We start from the raw sequence: 15,370 nt of genomic DNA on the forward strand, positions 1-15,370 counted from the left end.
CAAGACTAATGCCAGGTAGAGATGGAATCTCAAATTAGGAATCTATGAATTGTCATATTTATATGTGCCTTTATAGCACTGAAACAAATAACTACTTTACAAAAATCTGCTAAGTGTGAAAGGCTGCCATGTTATTTATACTATTTCTGCTTTATGTTTGAGTTACACAGCAAATGAAGGTCAGCATACAGCATTTTAGCAAGGATGAAAGCTAAAGCAGGTAATAGCTGTATGGTTACATTCCTGCAACAGACTTTCAAGCTCTTGCATGGCAAGCTAATTAAAGTGAGAATTTCACCTTGGAAATGCTGGTGGAGTTTGTTAGAAATAGAGACCACCATTTTGTTAGTAAAAGAAACCACCATTCTGTTATAGAAAGGACTGTATGTTTTCCTGTTTATGTGACTCTAAGGCAAGACCCATTTTTACAGAGCTGTTCTGGATTTCTGTTCCAGTTCCTTCTCTTGGCTGGTTCTTGTGCCTTGGCATTTAAAAGAGCTGCACAAAATCTGCAGTCGTAGTTTGAAGGCTGTGAGTCTGAATGGGGAAAGTGTTCTAGAGCACTCAGTTTTATTGTTAGACTTTTTTTTTTTTTTTTTTTTTTTTTTTGTAGTGATTAAAATCTATGAAGAATACTGTATTTAATTGCACCAGGAGAGCAGAATTCTTTCCTGACTGATGGTAGAAAAAGTTCCAGTAGTTCTTCAATGAATATCAATACTAATTGTATTCTCTGTTTTAGAGTTCGCCTCAGAGAAGAATATAATTCTGTTTGTCTTTTATTATTTTTTTTTTTAATCAGCAGTAATTATTTTCATTTGCACTTATATGCAGTAAAAATTTTGTATTTTCAGTGCAGTGTCAGCTGAACCTACTGCCTTTAGTAATTACAGTTTTTGAGAATGGGAAGTACATTTAAAATGCTGAAACTTTAGGTAAAGTATCCCATGAGGGACAAATATTCCTAACATGATAGTCTTAGTTAAAAAAGATTGCTAGCACTGGCAATTCTCTAACAGATATATTTTTAAAAATTATTTATAAAAATATAAATATAAAAATATATCATATATATTTTATATACATTTTATTTCATTTCAAGTTGTCTAGTTATGAGCACAGAGTAATTTGTCACTGCAGCAGAGGACAATCCTTGCTCTGATGAGATTCAAGTGTGTGGCTGTTCTTTGTGGAACCTCTCAGATTAGTAGTAAAATACAGAACTTGGTATGTGTTTTGTAGATACTGCAGGTAAGCACTGTATGTACATAGTGTTGTATGGTGAAGTCCTCCTTTTCTTGCTGCTAATATTTTGCAAGTTGTTTTTTTAGTTTGTTTGGGGTTTTTTGTTTGTTTGGGGGTTTTTTGTTTGTTTGGGGTTTTTTTGTGTGTTTTAAACCTTTATAACCAGTTCTGATTATAGGAATTTTTAAGTAGTTAGTCAAAAGTCCTAAAGGTTAAAACTTCAAGCAATACTTTTGATTGCCACTATTTTCTTTTTCTTACAGTGGTGGGAAGGACAGCTGTTACAATATGATGCAGTGTGTTGCTGCTGGGCATCAGGTTGTTGCTCTGGCCAATTTAAGACCATCCAAAAACACAGGTATGAAAACCACATTTCTTACAGGAGATTATTTTTTTTCTTTTTAAATTAGAAATAGTGGAGGCACAGCTGCACCTGAGTGAAGTTCCTTGATGTGTTTGTATATAGTTTTGCAGGGCAAACTAGGAATTGCAGGGCAATCTAGGAATCTTAAAAGAGGTAGAAAAATTAAAAGGCTATGGGGACATATTAAATGTGTTTCTCCTCAAGGGGGAAAGAAACACAGAAGATGAAGATGAGTAGAAGAGGAGCTTACACAGTTTGAAAAAGGGAAAATACGAATATTCCTGGTAGTAAACAAGGGGACTATGTGAGATCAGTGGCACAATTAGTAAAAGGTGGTAGAGCGTAGCATCAAGCAAAACACAGTATTTCTAGAGATACTTTAAATTGCCACAAACCATTTCAGCTGACAAAAATATGTAGTTTTGTTGCTGTTCATTTGTTTTTAATCTTGTGGATCTTCCTCCATTAAGCTAGCCCAGTATTTCTAAACTGGATCGAGGAACTGATCCAGGTTGGAGTTGACCTTGAAGCACTTTTTTTTTCTGCATTTTCCTTCCTTTCAGCTTGGACTAGTTTTCCTCACAGGCTTAGCTTAGACATATTTCTGTGCAAGAGAATGAGAGAAACTAGGGTAGTCTTAAGTCAGTGGTGGGATGAGAGAGTGAGCTTGAACTTGAAGTGAGACTTGAAAAGGAAGTGAGTAGTCTCCTAGCTGGGAAGGGAGAATGTTAAAGTGTGTTAGCGTAAGTTAACTGTTCAACATATTAAGTATGAGGATTGGTAACTGTATGGTAGGAAGATACACAGAGTAAGTGAAGGAAGAAGGGAGCTGCCATAAAAAATGAGTCATGGATGGAACTGGCAAATGCTAGGATGTACTGGAAGTTGTTTTTTTTGATAACTAGTATATAATAATCTCTAATCTTGTTGAGATATGTTGTCTATAAGCTAATTTATCCATATCAGAAATGTAGAATATTGTCGTTAAAATTATAAAACACTCTCAGTGTGTAGTTGAAGTTTTGTGGAAAGTTAATTGAGGTGCTTCAGTCAATAGCAGTTTCTATGCCATTTATTTCATTTTATCTTGTACTGCTGCTGCCTGGAGAGTCTCAATTAGTAAAGGAACTGTGTATTCTGAACTGAGTATCAGTTTGATGACCTTGCCATACTCATGTATGCTGAAAAACACTGAGGCTTTTTTAAAACAACTCTTCTGGTCTAGATGGGTTAGTTGTGATTATGGGTTTGGATTTGAGCTGTTTGAGCATAAGTGTATCTGCTGCATGGTATCAGATGTGAGGTGGCTTAATTGTTACATGAAAAATTAGTTATCTTGATGAGTTTTACAGACCTTTCTCTCTGTGAGATGTGCTATATAGGTATACAGCAGAGGTGCTTGATGTGTCTATATAAATTAAGAGAAGTTGCAGTATTATAAAGTAGCATTAAAATAGCGAACTCTGTTAGTTTTTAATAAATGGCATGGAGATGTCAGCAACAATGATGTATTATTGCTTCATTAGTCTGTTTGAAAAATTAACTGAAAGATTATATATATGAACATTTTATCAGATAGTTTGAGATTTAATTCTAATCCATGATGCCTGCATTTTAGCTGTATTTTTCTTATCTGCTATCTACAAACATCTTGTAAGAAAATTCAGTTACTTTTTTCTCCTGGTTAAGGAAAGAGCAGCAAAGAATTGATGTAATTTCAAGATTAATTTTTAAAAAGTCTGACTGTAAGAAGGGTCTGGATATTATAACAGATTTTCTTTTCTTTTTATACATTAAGTAATGTCAAAACATTGTAGCAGTCTACTTTTTTCCTACTTAAGCTAAAATAATATCCTCTTTCTTGAATATCCTCTTCTTTCTTGATGACCATTTCAAGTTCTTGTTAGCATTTGATAACAATTTTAACAGTAAAGTTTTTGGAAATTTTGCTATTACTTAGTCTTGCAGTTCTTTCCAGATTACTTGCTTTGAGTGTGTTGAAATGTGTCTGGGTTTGTGCCTCTGCACTGTGTTCCTATTTAAATTACCATATAAATAGGAGCAGGATTGGACCATTATGAGACTTTTGGATGAAGCAGAGAGGGATACTAAATAAGAAATAGACACTGCAGTTTCCAAATCAGCAGCATGTTTGTAACATGACTTTTCTCTCCATACCTCTGTTGGGTGGAGAAATCTTTTTTCTTTCCATGTTTACAGAGGTATTGTTACCAACCATCTCTTTGTGAACTGAAAGCTATTAACATTTCTATTTTTAGTGCTTTTTAGTGTTATGATTACTTGTAGTTGTTGAAATAATGTACCTAATGTAACTGTTTCTTTATTGTGGCAGGGCAAACTGATGAACTGGACAGCTATATGTATCAGACAGTAGGACACCATGCTATTGACCTATATGCTGATGCATTGGATTTGCCACTCTATCGAGGTTTCATAAAGGGGAGCAGTGTAAATACTGGAAGAGTGTATACTACGTGTCAGGAAGATGAGGTTGAAGACCTTTACCATCTCTTGAAACTCGTTAAGGTATGCTGAATGAAGAATAAGAAATACTATGTAACTCATTTATGAACTTAAGTAAACGATCCACTTAGGTATTTAAGGAAAGCTTGGAGAAAAAGCCTGAATATTTTTGTAAGTTTTATTTCCATTCATTTGTTTTTCCTGGCACTGTAAATGCATAACTGTTACTTTTTCCATGATGTAAATCAGCCTTATTAATCCACATTTCAAGCTAAAACCTTTTTCCTATTTCATGAAAATTCTTCTAACAGGTACTTGGTATATCCTACAAAACTGTAATTGTAAAAATTATCTAAAAAGAAAATCTTTATGTAGTTTCATAGTTGAAATAATGCATTGCTTAATTACAGGAATTGAGAGATCTTTTGTGTTTTTTGCATTTATCAATGGAATGTATGGAAATTGAATGTATGGAATTGAATGTACATGGAAATGTATCAATTATGTATGGAAAATACTGCCTAGACATTTCCATTTGTGCACACTTAATGTTCTGTAAACCAGAATCTGTTATTTGTTTTTGTGTTGCAGAAATACTACAAAGTATTTTACAATTATAGCAAATACACACTTAATTTTATTGATCAAACTGGTAGACTACTTTCTGAAACTTCAGCTTAAGTTATTAGTCTTCAGTTCAGGTACTGAAGATTTTTTGCTCCCTTTCTTCCATTGAAATGAGAATTGAGATTCATAAACCTAAAAGTTTCAGGCTTATTGTTATTTCAGTTTAAAAAAAAAGTAGACTTGCAGATAAGGCCTAAGCATGTGGTTTGAGTGCAGAACACTTTCTGGACCATGTTGAAGGTGAGAGTTACATCTTCTAAAGATTTTTGGCAAGCAAATAAATTGTGTTCCTCTAAAGTAAAGATCAAAATTATACACCTGTATTTGAGCAGAAGACTATGAAACAGGAAAAGAGTTTATGTAGGCTACATGGCCTCAGGCTGCACCAGGGGAGTTTTAGGTTGGTTATTAGGAAAAATTTCTTCACCGGAAGGGTTTTCAGGCGCTGGAAGAGGCTGCCCAGGGAAGTGGTTGAGTCACCGTCCCTGGAGGGATTTAAAAGATGTGTAGACGTGACACATCTTAGGGCAATGGTTTAGTAGTAAACTTGGCAGTGTGAGGTTGGACTCAATCTTAAAGGTCTTTTCCAACATAAATGATCGTATGATCTTATGCTTATGCTCTAAAGTGTTTCACAGAGGTTTTAAGTGGAACATGCATGTCATCCAGTACAGGAATTGAAAGAAAATATTTAAAATATTTTTGAAACATGATAGTATTAGAAATTAAAAGGACTGGTGTATGCTCTCTTAGAGTTGTGTGGTAACAGCTTTCTGCTGTTGAGTAAGGTAATAAACTGCTAATAAATTTATTTTAAAATGGGCAGATTAGTGGCAATTAAGATGATACTTCCTTTTTGATTCTTGCTCTCTTTGGAGAAATGGATGCCTAACATAAATTCATGATAATGTTAAATCTTGACAACTTCTGCCTTGAAAGTTTCTACATGATAATTATAACTATAGTTGAAAGAGATGTTATCAAGTTGTCTGGAATATAGAAATATTAATTCCAGTATATGGTATTTTAAAGGCATAAATATTAACAATGTACTGCCTTTATGTTAGATTTTGGATAACCATGTCTTTACCATCAAAACTGTCTGTGAAATCCTGATGCAGCAGAAGTCTTGCACATTCTGATTAATATTTGCAAAATTATGAGTGGGATGTAAACCACAGGAGCTGTAAGTCTTAGTATTTTTAGTTTTAAGAAAAAGATAGGAACATTTTTCTATTGTATGTTAACAATAACTTTGAGAGCTTTCTATTCTTATTTTTTCACATTTATTTATAACTGCAGTTTTGTAGCTTTACTATGTAAGTCTTAATCACTGAGGATTTTGCTGTAGGATTTCTTTTCCCCAGATGTTAATAGTTTTAAACAGGGAGCTCAATTTGCATTCTTTTGAAGGGAGGGGAGGAATTCTGTGGGAGCTGCAGAAGCCCTGTCAAAAGGCATCCTTGAGTGAATGCAATTCTAAAATGCTGGTCAAACTATCACATCTCTGTTTCTGTGTCAAATGATTTGGGCCCAAGAATACAGTTGTGTCTAGATCAAAATCACATAGTGTGCCTCACTTTCAGTGTGCAAGAATGCTTGTTTTGCAAGTAATTCTTTAGTAAACAAGTAAACCAAAATACATTTGGAAAATTAGTATGAATTCAAAAGTGTTCAACATTTTATAAAACAAAGTTTTGAGAACAGGATTTCTAAAAAGTGATGCATTTCCCTGGAGTGCTGGGAAGCTCAGGAGAACAGTCCTGTTCTAGTTCACTGGACTCAGAAGGTGGTATTGACTGCTGATGACTGTAAAACTGCTAATTTTATTGTCACAAATTGAGGTGATTGATAGCTATGAAGGAAATTTGTATTTATTTTTTAGTTGCCTACTACCCTAATTTAGATTCTGTATTCAGTATGTCTTGTGAAACATATCAGAGTATTTATATGACGTATAAAGCTATCTCACTATGCAGTCCTCACCTGATAGTAGAATATTTACTTTGTGAGAAATGTAAATCCTGAACTCTAAGCAATACTTTACTTTACTCTTACTGAATAGGGATTGCTGTTATCCTTGTTTGTCCATGTTTGCTTCTTTATTGGAGCTTTTTCCAAGAAAGCTTGTAAGCAGTAGAGTTTCTTAGATACCTGAATTGTCCTTCAGGGTTTTATCATGGCTCTGTCTTTGAAAGCAGGAAATGTGTGGAAAAAATTGTGTTTATTTCTCCTTAGTAAGGGGAAAGGCTGGAGCATGGAGGCATTTTTATGAAACATTCCTACACCATACTCCTCAATACAGGCATATTAAACTGCTTTCTTCCTTTTTCTGTGTCATGATCTTGTCCAAGTACACCAGAGAACTGGTGTTAGGTAGATTGCCTGTTGAATTGTTTTCTGTATCTCATTGGAACTATGGCTAAACTTTTGTTGGTTTTGTTGTTGGCTTTTGTGGTTTTTTTTTTGTAGCAGGTTGCACACTTCACAAACATGATAATTTATTTCAGTTCTAGGTTTCAATAGACAGTTGTGCCCCCCTCCAGGTTTCTTTCCTCATCTCCTTTGCTCTGTGAAGACTTTGCCTTCATTTGTTAGATTTCCACTGCTGCAGTAATTTGTAGCATTTCTGATTTAAACCAGTTTTTTTCTTCTAGCTGTTTTTTGTCATCTTTTTCAATAACATTTTTCAGTGCTTGAGGTTTTTTAAATTAGTATTTAAAAAATTTAATGGCTTCTACTTATAGCTTATAGTATATGTCTGTGTGCTTATTATAAAGCATGTGGGTTGATTTGGAATGCATTTTCAATCTTACCGGGTTAGTATTTCTGACAGTTTTTTGTGGTGGGCTAATTTATGGAATCAGAACCTATAAGCTTAGAAGAAAGCAAACAGTGCACTTGAAAGAAATTAATATATTGGATCTCAAAACTGAAGGATTATTAATTATGATGTCATCCACTGATCATCAGCTGAAAAATCAAATTGATGTTGGGTATATTTGATATATTTGGATATATTTGAAACATTTGCTTGTTGCACTATTTAATTTTACCAGTAATGAGGACAGAGAAAGAAAATTTATTTTCTGAAATATCACATTCTGGAGCAGTGATCTTATAACTTAGTTATTAAGTAACATAGGTTTAGTTGCAGCCAGAAAGAGCTTATTAATACAGTGTGACTACTGTAATTAGTATTTTTTAAAATCATATTTTTGATCATGATTTTTGAAATTTGAACATTTACTGATGTTTGCTGAAGACAGGAAGTATTCCTGTTTGAGACTTAAAATTGCAATAGCTGTGTATTTTTGGATGTTATTTTGATGATACTTTTTCTCATACATACAGAGGTAACTTAGGTCCTACCATTATTCAGTGAAACTCCCTAAGACCCGGAATTCTTCAGGAAACAGTTCTTCAGCGTTTGAGATGAACTGATGAAACACCAGGTTATTTGGATAGGGATTAATTACCTCACAGAAGTTAAAGCTTTCAGTTCCTCATTATTGCTAAAGCTGCCATGCTGAGGAAACAGTCTTCCTTTCATCCTTCTCCAAAATTTAGCTCTGGTAGCAAAAGGGTAAAATGAGTTCTTGGTTTCAGTCTGATGACTGACTTTCTGTGTCTTGTACAGCCAAACATCTAGATGGTCCCATCAGGAAAAATGCATGAATAAATGTAATGTAGTAGTCTACTGCAGGCATTGCTTCACTGTCTTCAAAATGTGTGTAAGAGAGACAGTGAAGTATTTAGAAATAATCATTTGGCTTTTGGTGTTCATTTTAATCAGCTCTTGGTATTCCCTGTGACTTCAGGGGTAATATGTACATGATAAAGACTAATTGTGAACTCTAAAATGATTTGAATAAAGGTTGTTGATTTTCTTAGGAGAGCTAAATATTAATTATGGAATGCTGTTTGATTTCAAAAATCTGTAATGTCAGGACCTCACCATGCTGTTCACCAATTTTATTTTTTTTTTCAGTGCATAAATGCAGTAGGTAGGTAAGTAGCTTCCCCCTTGTACTGATGGGATTCAGAGAATTCAGAGGCTGCAGAACAGCTCTGTTCTTGTCATTATTTCCAGTGTTTCCAGTTGAAGAAATGCTGAGGTTTTCCCTATTAGGATCTGAAGTATTTGTAGATGTATAGAGTCACTGCTTAAAGGTAAATTCTCAACATTTTTGGAAAAGATTAAACCACAGGAAGAGGTATTTGTCATTATACTGAATTTAATTTTGAATTTATATACTGAAAATAAAATTGTAACATCAGTATTGAGAAGACATCTTAAAAAATCTTTGGTGACCAGACGGGGGAAACAGTGATAGATTAAAAAAAGTAATTTATTTTTTGGACCCTCTACTACTCATGTTGATTCAAAAAACATTTGGAGGCCATATCTCTTAGCACATTTCTTTTTGCTTTATACATGCAATTTAAATGTGAACTTTAAGAAATTGTATGAAATGGCTACCTATACTAACAAGAAATAATTAACCATGCTTCTTCATAACGTAAGATTCTTTTTGAGCTGATTCTGTGATTCTGTGTGAAAATATTTCCTGCTGTTTTTCATGTAGCACAGACTAAGTTCTTTTACATTTCATAAAGTCTAGATTTTTATTTGTGAGGATTTGAATTGTTCATTTGCATGCATCATATTCAACAATTTTTGGTTTTAATTGAATCATGGTTTTTTAATTAATTGTGGAGTGCATCTCCATAGCTTCTTCCAGCTAGGGGGATGAGCATTGTCATCAACAGTGAGTAAGTGTGAGTTAAGGGAGGAGGATGAGAAGTAATTGCGTAGTTGGCAGTGCTTTAAGCAGTGTAAAAATAATTGTGTATCTTGTTCTGTTCACAAGACAGAGTTTGTTTAGGATTACTTTTTTTTTATTTTTTATTTTTAGTTTGAATTTTAAAATGAGATGGGAACAAGGAAATTTTTTAATCAACAGGATGCCTGCCATTCTCCATGTCTCATCTGAACTGTTCAGGAAGGGTCATTTTTTGGTTTTTTTCCAGGGGGGGATCTTGAGGTTTTTCCTTACCGTGAGAAATGTTGAGCTTTATGTAAACAAAAAAGTCACTGTATTTCTCTGTTAGGTGTATGGAGTTGTTTTCACTCACTCTCAGTCTTGTTGTGTTAATATTGAATAAGCAGAGACAGTCAGGCTGGTGGTGAAAGATGGTAAGCAAGCCCCAGGGCTTGTTCTGGTCAGCTTTAAACCTTCTGATTGCCAGGTTTCCCTAATTTCCCATTTCCAGGGCATCTCTAGTGTGACCTTGCCTGCTGGATATGATGTTCTGGGCTGCAAGATTCTCACATGTATTTGGAAATGTGCAGCCAGGCATTGTTTACAGGACGCCAAGTGAACCGTGCACTGGCAGCAAGTTTGATAAACACACATTTCCTCCTTTTATCAGTGAGATTGCAGAATGTGAAGTATGAGTTTCCAGTTTTACTCATTCCTTTCAAACCTTTTCCTGTTTAAAAAACTGGATCTCAGTAATTGGATGATGATACATCCTTAGATTTTGTTTTGCTTTTTTTGTTATTGTTGTTTCAAATTCTGATTCACTGACATTTCAGTGCCTACCTTGACCAGGTTTGACAGACTTTCAGATAAAAGCTTTCCATTTGTTCAGCTCTGAAAAGGCTCATCCTTATCAATGTAAAGTGAATGCTAATTAACAGTAATGGCTTCTAATCACTTTGCTTTTATACTCCTTTAGGAGCACTGCTATTATCCAATGTAGTTAAGTGAAATGCTTGTATATGAATCAACAATGCTGCATTTCTTCTCGAAGCTATTGCTCATAATCAAGCTTTGAATAAATTACGATAATAGAATTGGTTTTAATGTGCTGTATTGCATGGGGAGAAAGGAGCCTCAAATATATTTTTAAAGATCTTGTATATTTAGAGAGTTATCTGTTAACATTTTGGCATTCAGTATTGTAGTTAAATGGAAAAATACATTAAAATGTTTAAGTCAATTTTGTAAATGTTATCAAAACTTTTTTTCATCATGGCTTGAATTTTATTTAGTGACATGCAGAGACTCAACAGCCTCAGTAACAGCCCCATTTAGATCCAAATGCACATCTGTAGGAATGAACTACATTTTTGAGTTAAAATGCAGTTTAATTTTGAATAGAACAAACACATATCTTAACTTGAGAACTTCACCTGTTTTAGCCTGTAGTGTTTATTTAGTAGGTTAATATGAATTTCTTCTATTAATACTTTTTATCTAACGAACTGTTAGTTTTTATGCAGGCATGCAACCTTCCTGTCTGCCTGCAATCATGTACATTTCAAAAGGAGTATAAAAGTTATGCTAGTGAATCAACATAATAATATGAACCTTTATTTTAGCAAAATTAGACTGTTATAAACAAGAGCTAAGCATATCCCTAGACTTGTAGCATTTCCAGCAATTTCAAAGTAATTCTGATTTAGAAACAGAATTAGGCTAAAGACAAAATGAAATTGAGTGAAATTTTCTACTTATATTTCTCACATTTCTTACATTTATTAATCTTACTCTTCATTCATTTTATTATTCTTAAATTTATTACTCCCATTTCACATGCAGGGCCCATTTGGAAGCCCAAGATGGCAAAACCTGAATGAAATCCATTTCTTATATGCCCAGTAGTTTTTTGCTTTATTTATCTCTTATTAACAAGATCCTTGAAACAATTACTTAAATCACTTAAAAAGAATTCCAGGTTTTACTGTCTATGAAGGAACCGGGGTCTTGCTTAGTAAATACACTTCTGCTGTTGGTATTTGCAATTTAAAAAAAACACACAGAATTTTCATTTTCTGTGGCAGTTTTGTTTCATGTTGTACCTCTGTCTTTGCATGCTTAGAGACACAATTCCTTTAGAGTTACCAGCACAGTTCTTATGCATGTGGGTGTGAGTGAGTATCCACAGGCACTGTCTGTGGTTTTGGTTTGTTTGTTTTGTTCTTTCATTCACATAGCTGTAGACAGTTTCCTTGTAAATGTTTTGTTTGCTTGAGCATCTTATCTGTTAACAATTATTCTTTGATTTATTATGAAGTTATTGCCTAATTTAATTTCAATGTAGCCTTGCCTCTTTAAATATGAATTTGAGTCAATGTTCATAAAAGTCCTATGTTTTTTTTGTTGTAGTACTGTAAAGCATGCTGCTTGTGGGTTTTCTCACCAGATTATTGAAAAAGTGCATTTAAATAGATGGTATTATCCATATCTTATTTCAGTACTTTGGTTTCTTGTTTGGCATCTTCATAATTTTTAAGGATAGAAAAGAGAAATATAAAAATTGAATAGCTGAGGCAACTGGATGCTGTGTGTTATTTACACTTCCTGTTAGGCAGGGGTAATACATGTTTTAAAATTTATTAGTGCTTAATGAAATGTAGTTGGAGGTAGTTCTAATAAAATGCCATCAAGGACGAGCTTTCATGTAAGTAAAACATTTGTCAGACTTGTCTTCATAGATATTTTTATCTCCAAAGCTTATTCTTTGTGTGAAAATTATTTTCCTTTCTTATTGAATCACTAAGTTATATAAGTCGACTTATTTAACATCCTTCCTCTGATATGAATGTCCTACCTACAGCAATTTCATGCTTACATTATTTTCCACTGGACACTTACTGTTTCTGATCAGTGCATTTAAAGGTAATTCTTTTGGAAAGGCTGGGGTTTCATTTGGTTTATATTGCAGCAACATTACCATTTTCAAACCAGAAATGATTGATTTGTAACTGTCTTTATGAAAAGGAATAAAACAGAAATGGCCCTTTACACTGCAAAAGGACTGTACAGCGTGGAGATATTCTTTCTGGTGATAAATTCTGCCTGTGGAAGAATTGCCTAAGAGTCATCACTCATTTTCATATTGATTATGAGTGGGATTCCAGTAAGAGGTTGCTCTTTGCAAAGGATAAGGCGGCGCTATGATTAGTTACCTTTTCCATGGAAAGTACTACAAAGGAAAATGCCAAATGTGTGCACTGCAGTATTCCTATCAGCTTGGCAGTCTGTTACCTGAACTATTTTTTTCAGTCCATTTTCTTTCAGAAATACAGCTTCAGTCTTTTTGCCTTATTATTGTTTTAGCTTTAGTGCATTTGCATGCTCTCCTAACTCTGGATTCTTTTTTTAGTTCGGTATTTATTTTTCTGACAGTTTTCCATTCTTGGGCCCTGTCACGGTGTAACTTTTGATAACTGATACAACACTGCCCTCTGTAGTTTCTCCCTACATGCTTACTACCTACAGCTGGTTTTGAACATTCAGGTAAAGAACACGGTGTTTAGACTTATTTTTAACTCAAACAAAAGTCCTGTTTTTCTTAAGGAAACATTTTGATTTTTCTCTAACTATTACACATGCAAGAAAGGAAATAAAAGGGACTGTTCTGAGTAACCTTTTAGTTACATATACTTTCTTGTCATTCTCTAGTGAAAATCTGAAACTTTATCAGTCATTCAAGCTGGACGGGATTTTCTGAGTTGCGTAGGCTCTTCCGAAGTTTTTGTTTGAAGTGGAGCTTCAAAATAAACTAATTTCAATCTTACTTCCTTCATGCTTGCTGCTTCTAAACACGCTCTGCCAGGGACTAAAGGCATGCTCACCAGCAGAACGCCTTAACTTTATGAATAATGTTGTTTTAATTCACGCAGTGACTGAAGTAATTTTTGTTCATTAGCTTTAATTTGTCTCCAAAACTCATTTACAATTTAGATTACTCCTTTAGCTCATTATAGCTTAATATGCAAATAACTGTTTATTCTGTGTTTTCTGCATAACTTGTTAGATGGGTTCAGTATTGGACACTTCTGTTCCCTGCATTCACACACATGCACATTCACACTCATATGCTGCCATTACAATATTATAAACTGCAATAAAAAAAGCACGACCTTTTTTTAAAAGAAATGCTTTAACTACAATTAGTTTCTTCTGTAACAGCATCATAAAAGTCATGCTATGAAAAATCAAATGGCTTTATTTTATGGTGGGGAGTGTTAATGTATGTGTAGAACACACTCTTAATGCACTTCCATGAAATGAAAATCATAAGTCATTGCAGTAAATTATAGTTAATGATGTAACCATTGATGGCTATTCAAAACATTCCTGTTTCTCTAATGATTTCTGTAGAACACATGACTGCCCACATGTCTGAGTTCCTTTGGAATAGTGGATAAGATAACTACACCAGCTTTCTACTTCTGAAGACCATTTTTTCCTGTGTAAAAAACGATAAGAATTTTAGTGGAGTAAATAGTATACCACTTACCATTCCTTGCCATATTTGAGATTTGGTACTAAATTATGATGAAGACTAAATTCAAATGTTGGGATGCTTCAGGAATGTGATGTGTAGAAGCTTTGATTTTTCTCTGCCTGTTCTATGGGCAATCTCTCACCTCCAGATACATGACATCTTTCCTTTTTTACCATAAGATTCTATGTGCTCAAAGATTTCTGGAGGAAGCAACTGTTATGGAGTAATATGCACCTACTAATCCAGAAAATACCCCAAATTTACTATTAATTAACACAAAATGATTATAGAAGTTAAGAAGGTGACACATGTTTCTTCAATAAATCAAATATTCATCTGTCAGTAGTGTTAAATTTGGTCAGACTGATTTTACTTCATGCTAAATTTAAATGAAACCCTGAGTCAAGCTTAATTCTTGTACTGATTTCATAATTGTTGCCAATATTAATCACTGGAAGTTGTGGGGTTTTTTGGCTTTGTTAATGGGCTTCTTCATCCATGTATTCTTTTTTAATGTTAAAACAAGTATTTTTATTATTTTTCTACATTATGATCAAAGTATGGATTTTTATGATTTTTGAAGCGTTCTGGAAAGTTTAATTCATGAAGAAAGGGTAGAAATGGAATATTAGAAAAAAGAGGTAATAGAAATTTCTGCTTTAATCTAAATAGCCGCTTTCGATAAGATTTTAATCTTTTCACTGGAACTTAATCACATTTCACTCTTTTTGGAGAAATTGTCATTCAGATCAGTGGGTATCTGACTTAGAAAATGAAATCTTAATTAAAAGAATATTTTAATGAAAAGAAAATACAAGTGATTTGTTATAAGTGTGATCTGGTTGGCAATAAGAGAAGCACATAATTTTAAACAGAGGTCTTTGAGACAGATAAGATGCTGTCTGTTTGGAAAAATGAATAAGGTGTATTTTCTTGCAGTGAAGCCAGCAAACTAAGATTCAACATAATTAAAATTGTGATAAATGTAGATTAAATTATTGGACATGCTGAATTACATCTTTTCTGTCTTCTGAAAGCTGACATAATTTACCAAGACCAGGTAAAAACAGAGCAGCCACTGCAGGTTTTAGGAAATATCCTGTTCAGTCAAAAAACTTTCTCTTTTTAGTTAAAATATGATTTTGTGATTTTAGCCCATCCTACAGTCATTACCTTCTCCCAAAAGGAGGTCTTCTTATTGTCTAGTTGGATTATATGATCCTTGTCTGAAATACTTAGTGAAGGATAATACATGCTTAAGGTAAATATTTTACTGAAAATATTTGTTTATAAAAAAATTAAATAAGAAATTGCATAAGAAAGAGCAGTTAATAACTTTCAAAT

The 15,370-nt window shown here is 33.7% G+C and overlaps 1 protein-coding gene across 1 annotated transcript in view; it reads left to right on the forward strand.

The window, feature by feature from the left end:
* DPH6 (diphthamine biosynthesis 6) overlaps positions 1-15,370 on the forward strand; it is a 184,004-nt gene that overhangs the window by 2,857 nt on the left and 165,777 nt on the right. The window contains exons 2-3 of the mRNA XM_030452574.1: positions 1,509-1,603; positions 3,963-4,156. Of these exons, the coding sequence (XP_030308434.1) occupies positions 1,509-1,603; positions 3,963-4,156 (289 nt within the window). The remainder of the gene's footprint in view (positions 1-1,508; positions 1,604-3,962; positions 4,157-15,370) is intronic.

This window comes from Calypte anna, chromosome 5A (genome assembly GCF_003957555.1).
Source record: "Calypte anna isolate BGI_N300 chromosome 5A, bCalAnn1_v1.p, whole genome shotgun sequence".
Lineage (NCBI taxonomy): Eukaryota > Metazoa > Chordata > Aves > Apodiformes > Trochilidae > Calypte > Calypte anna.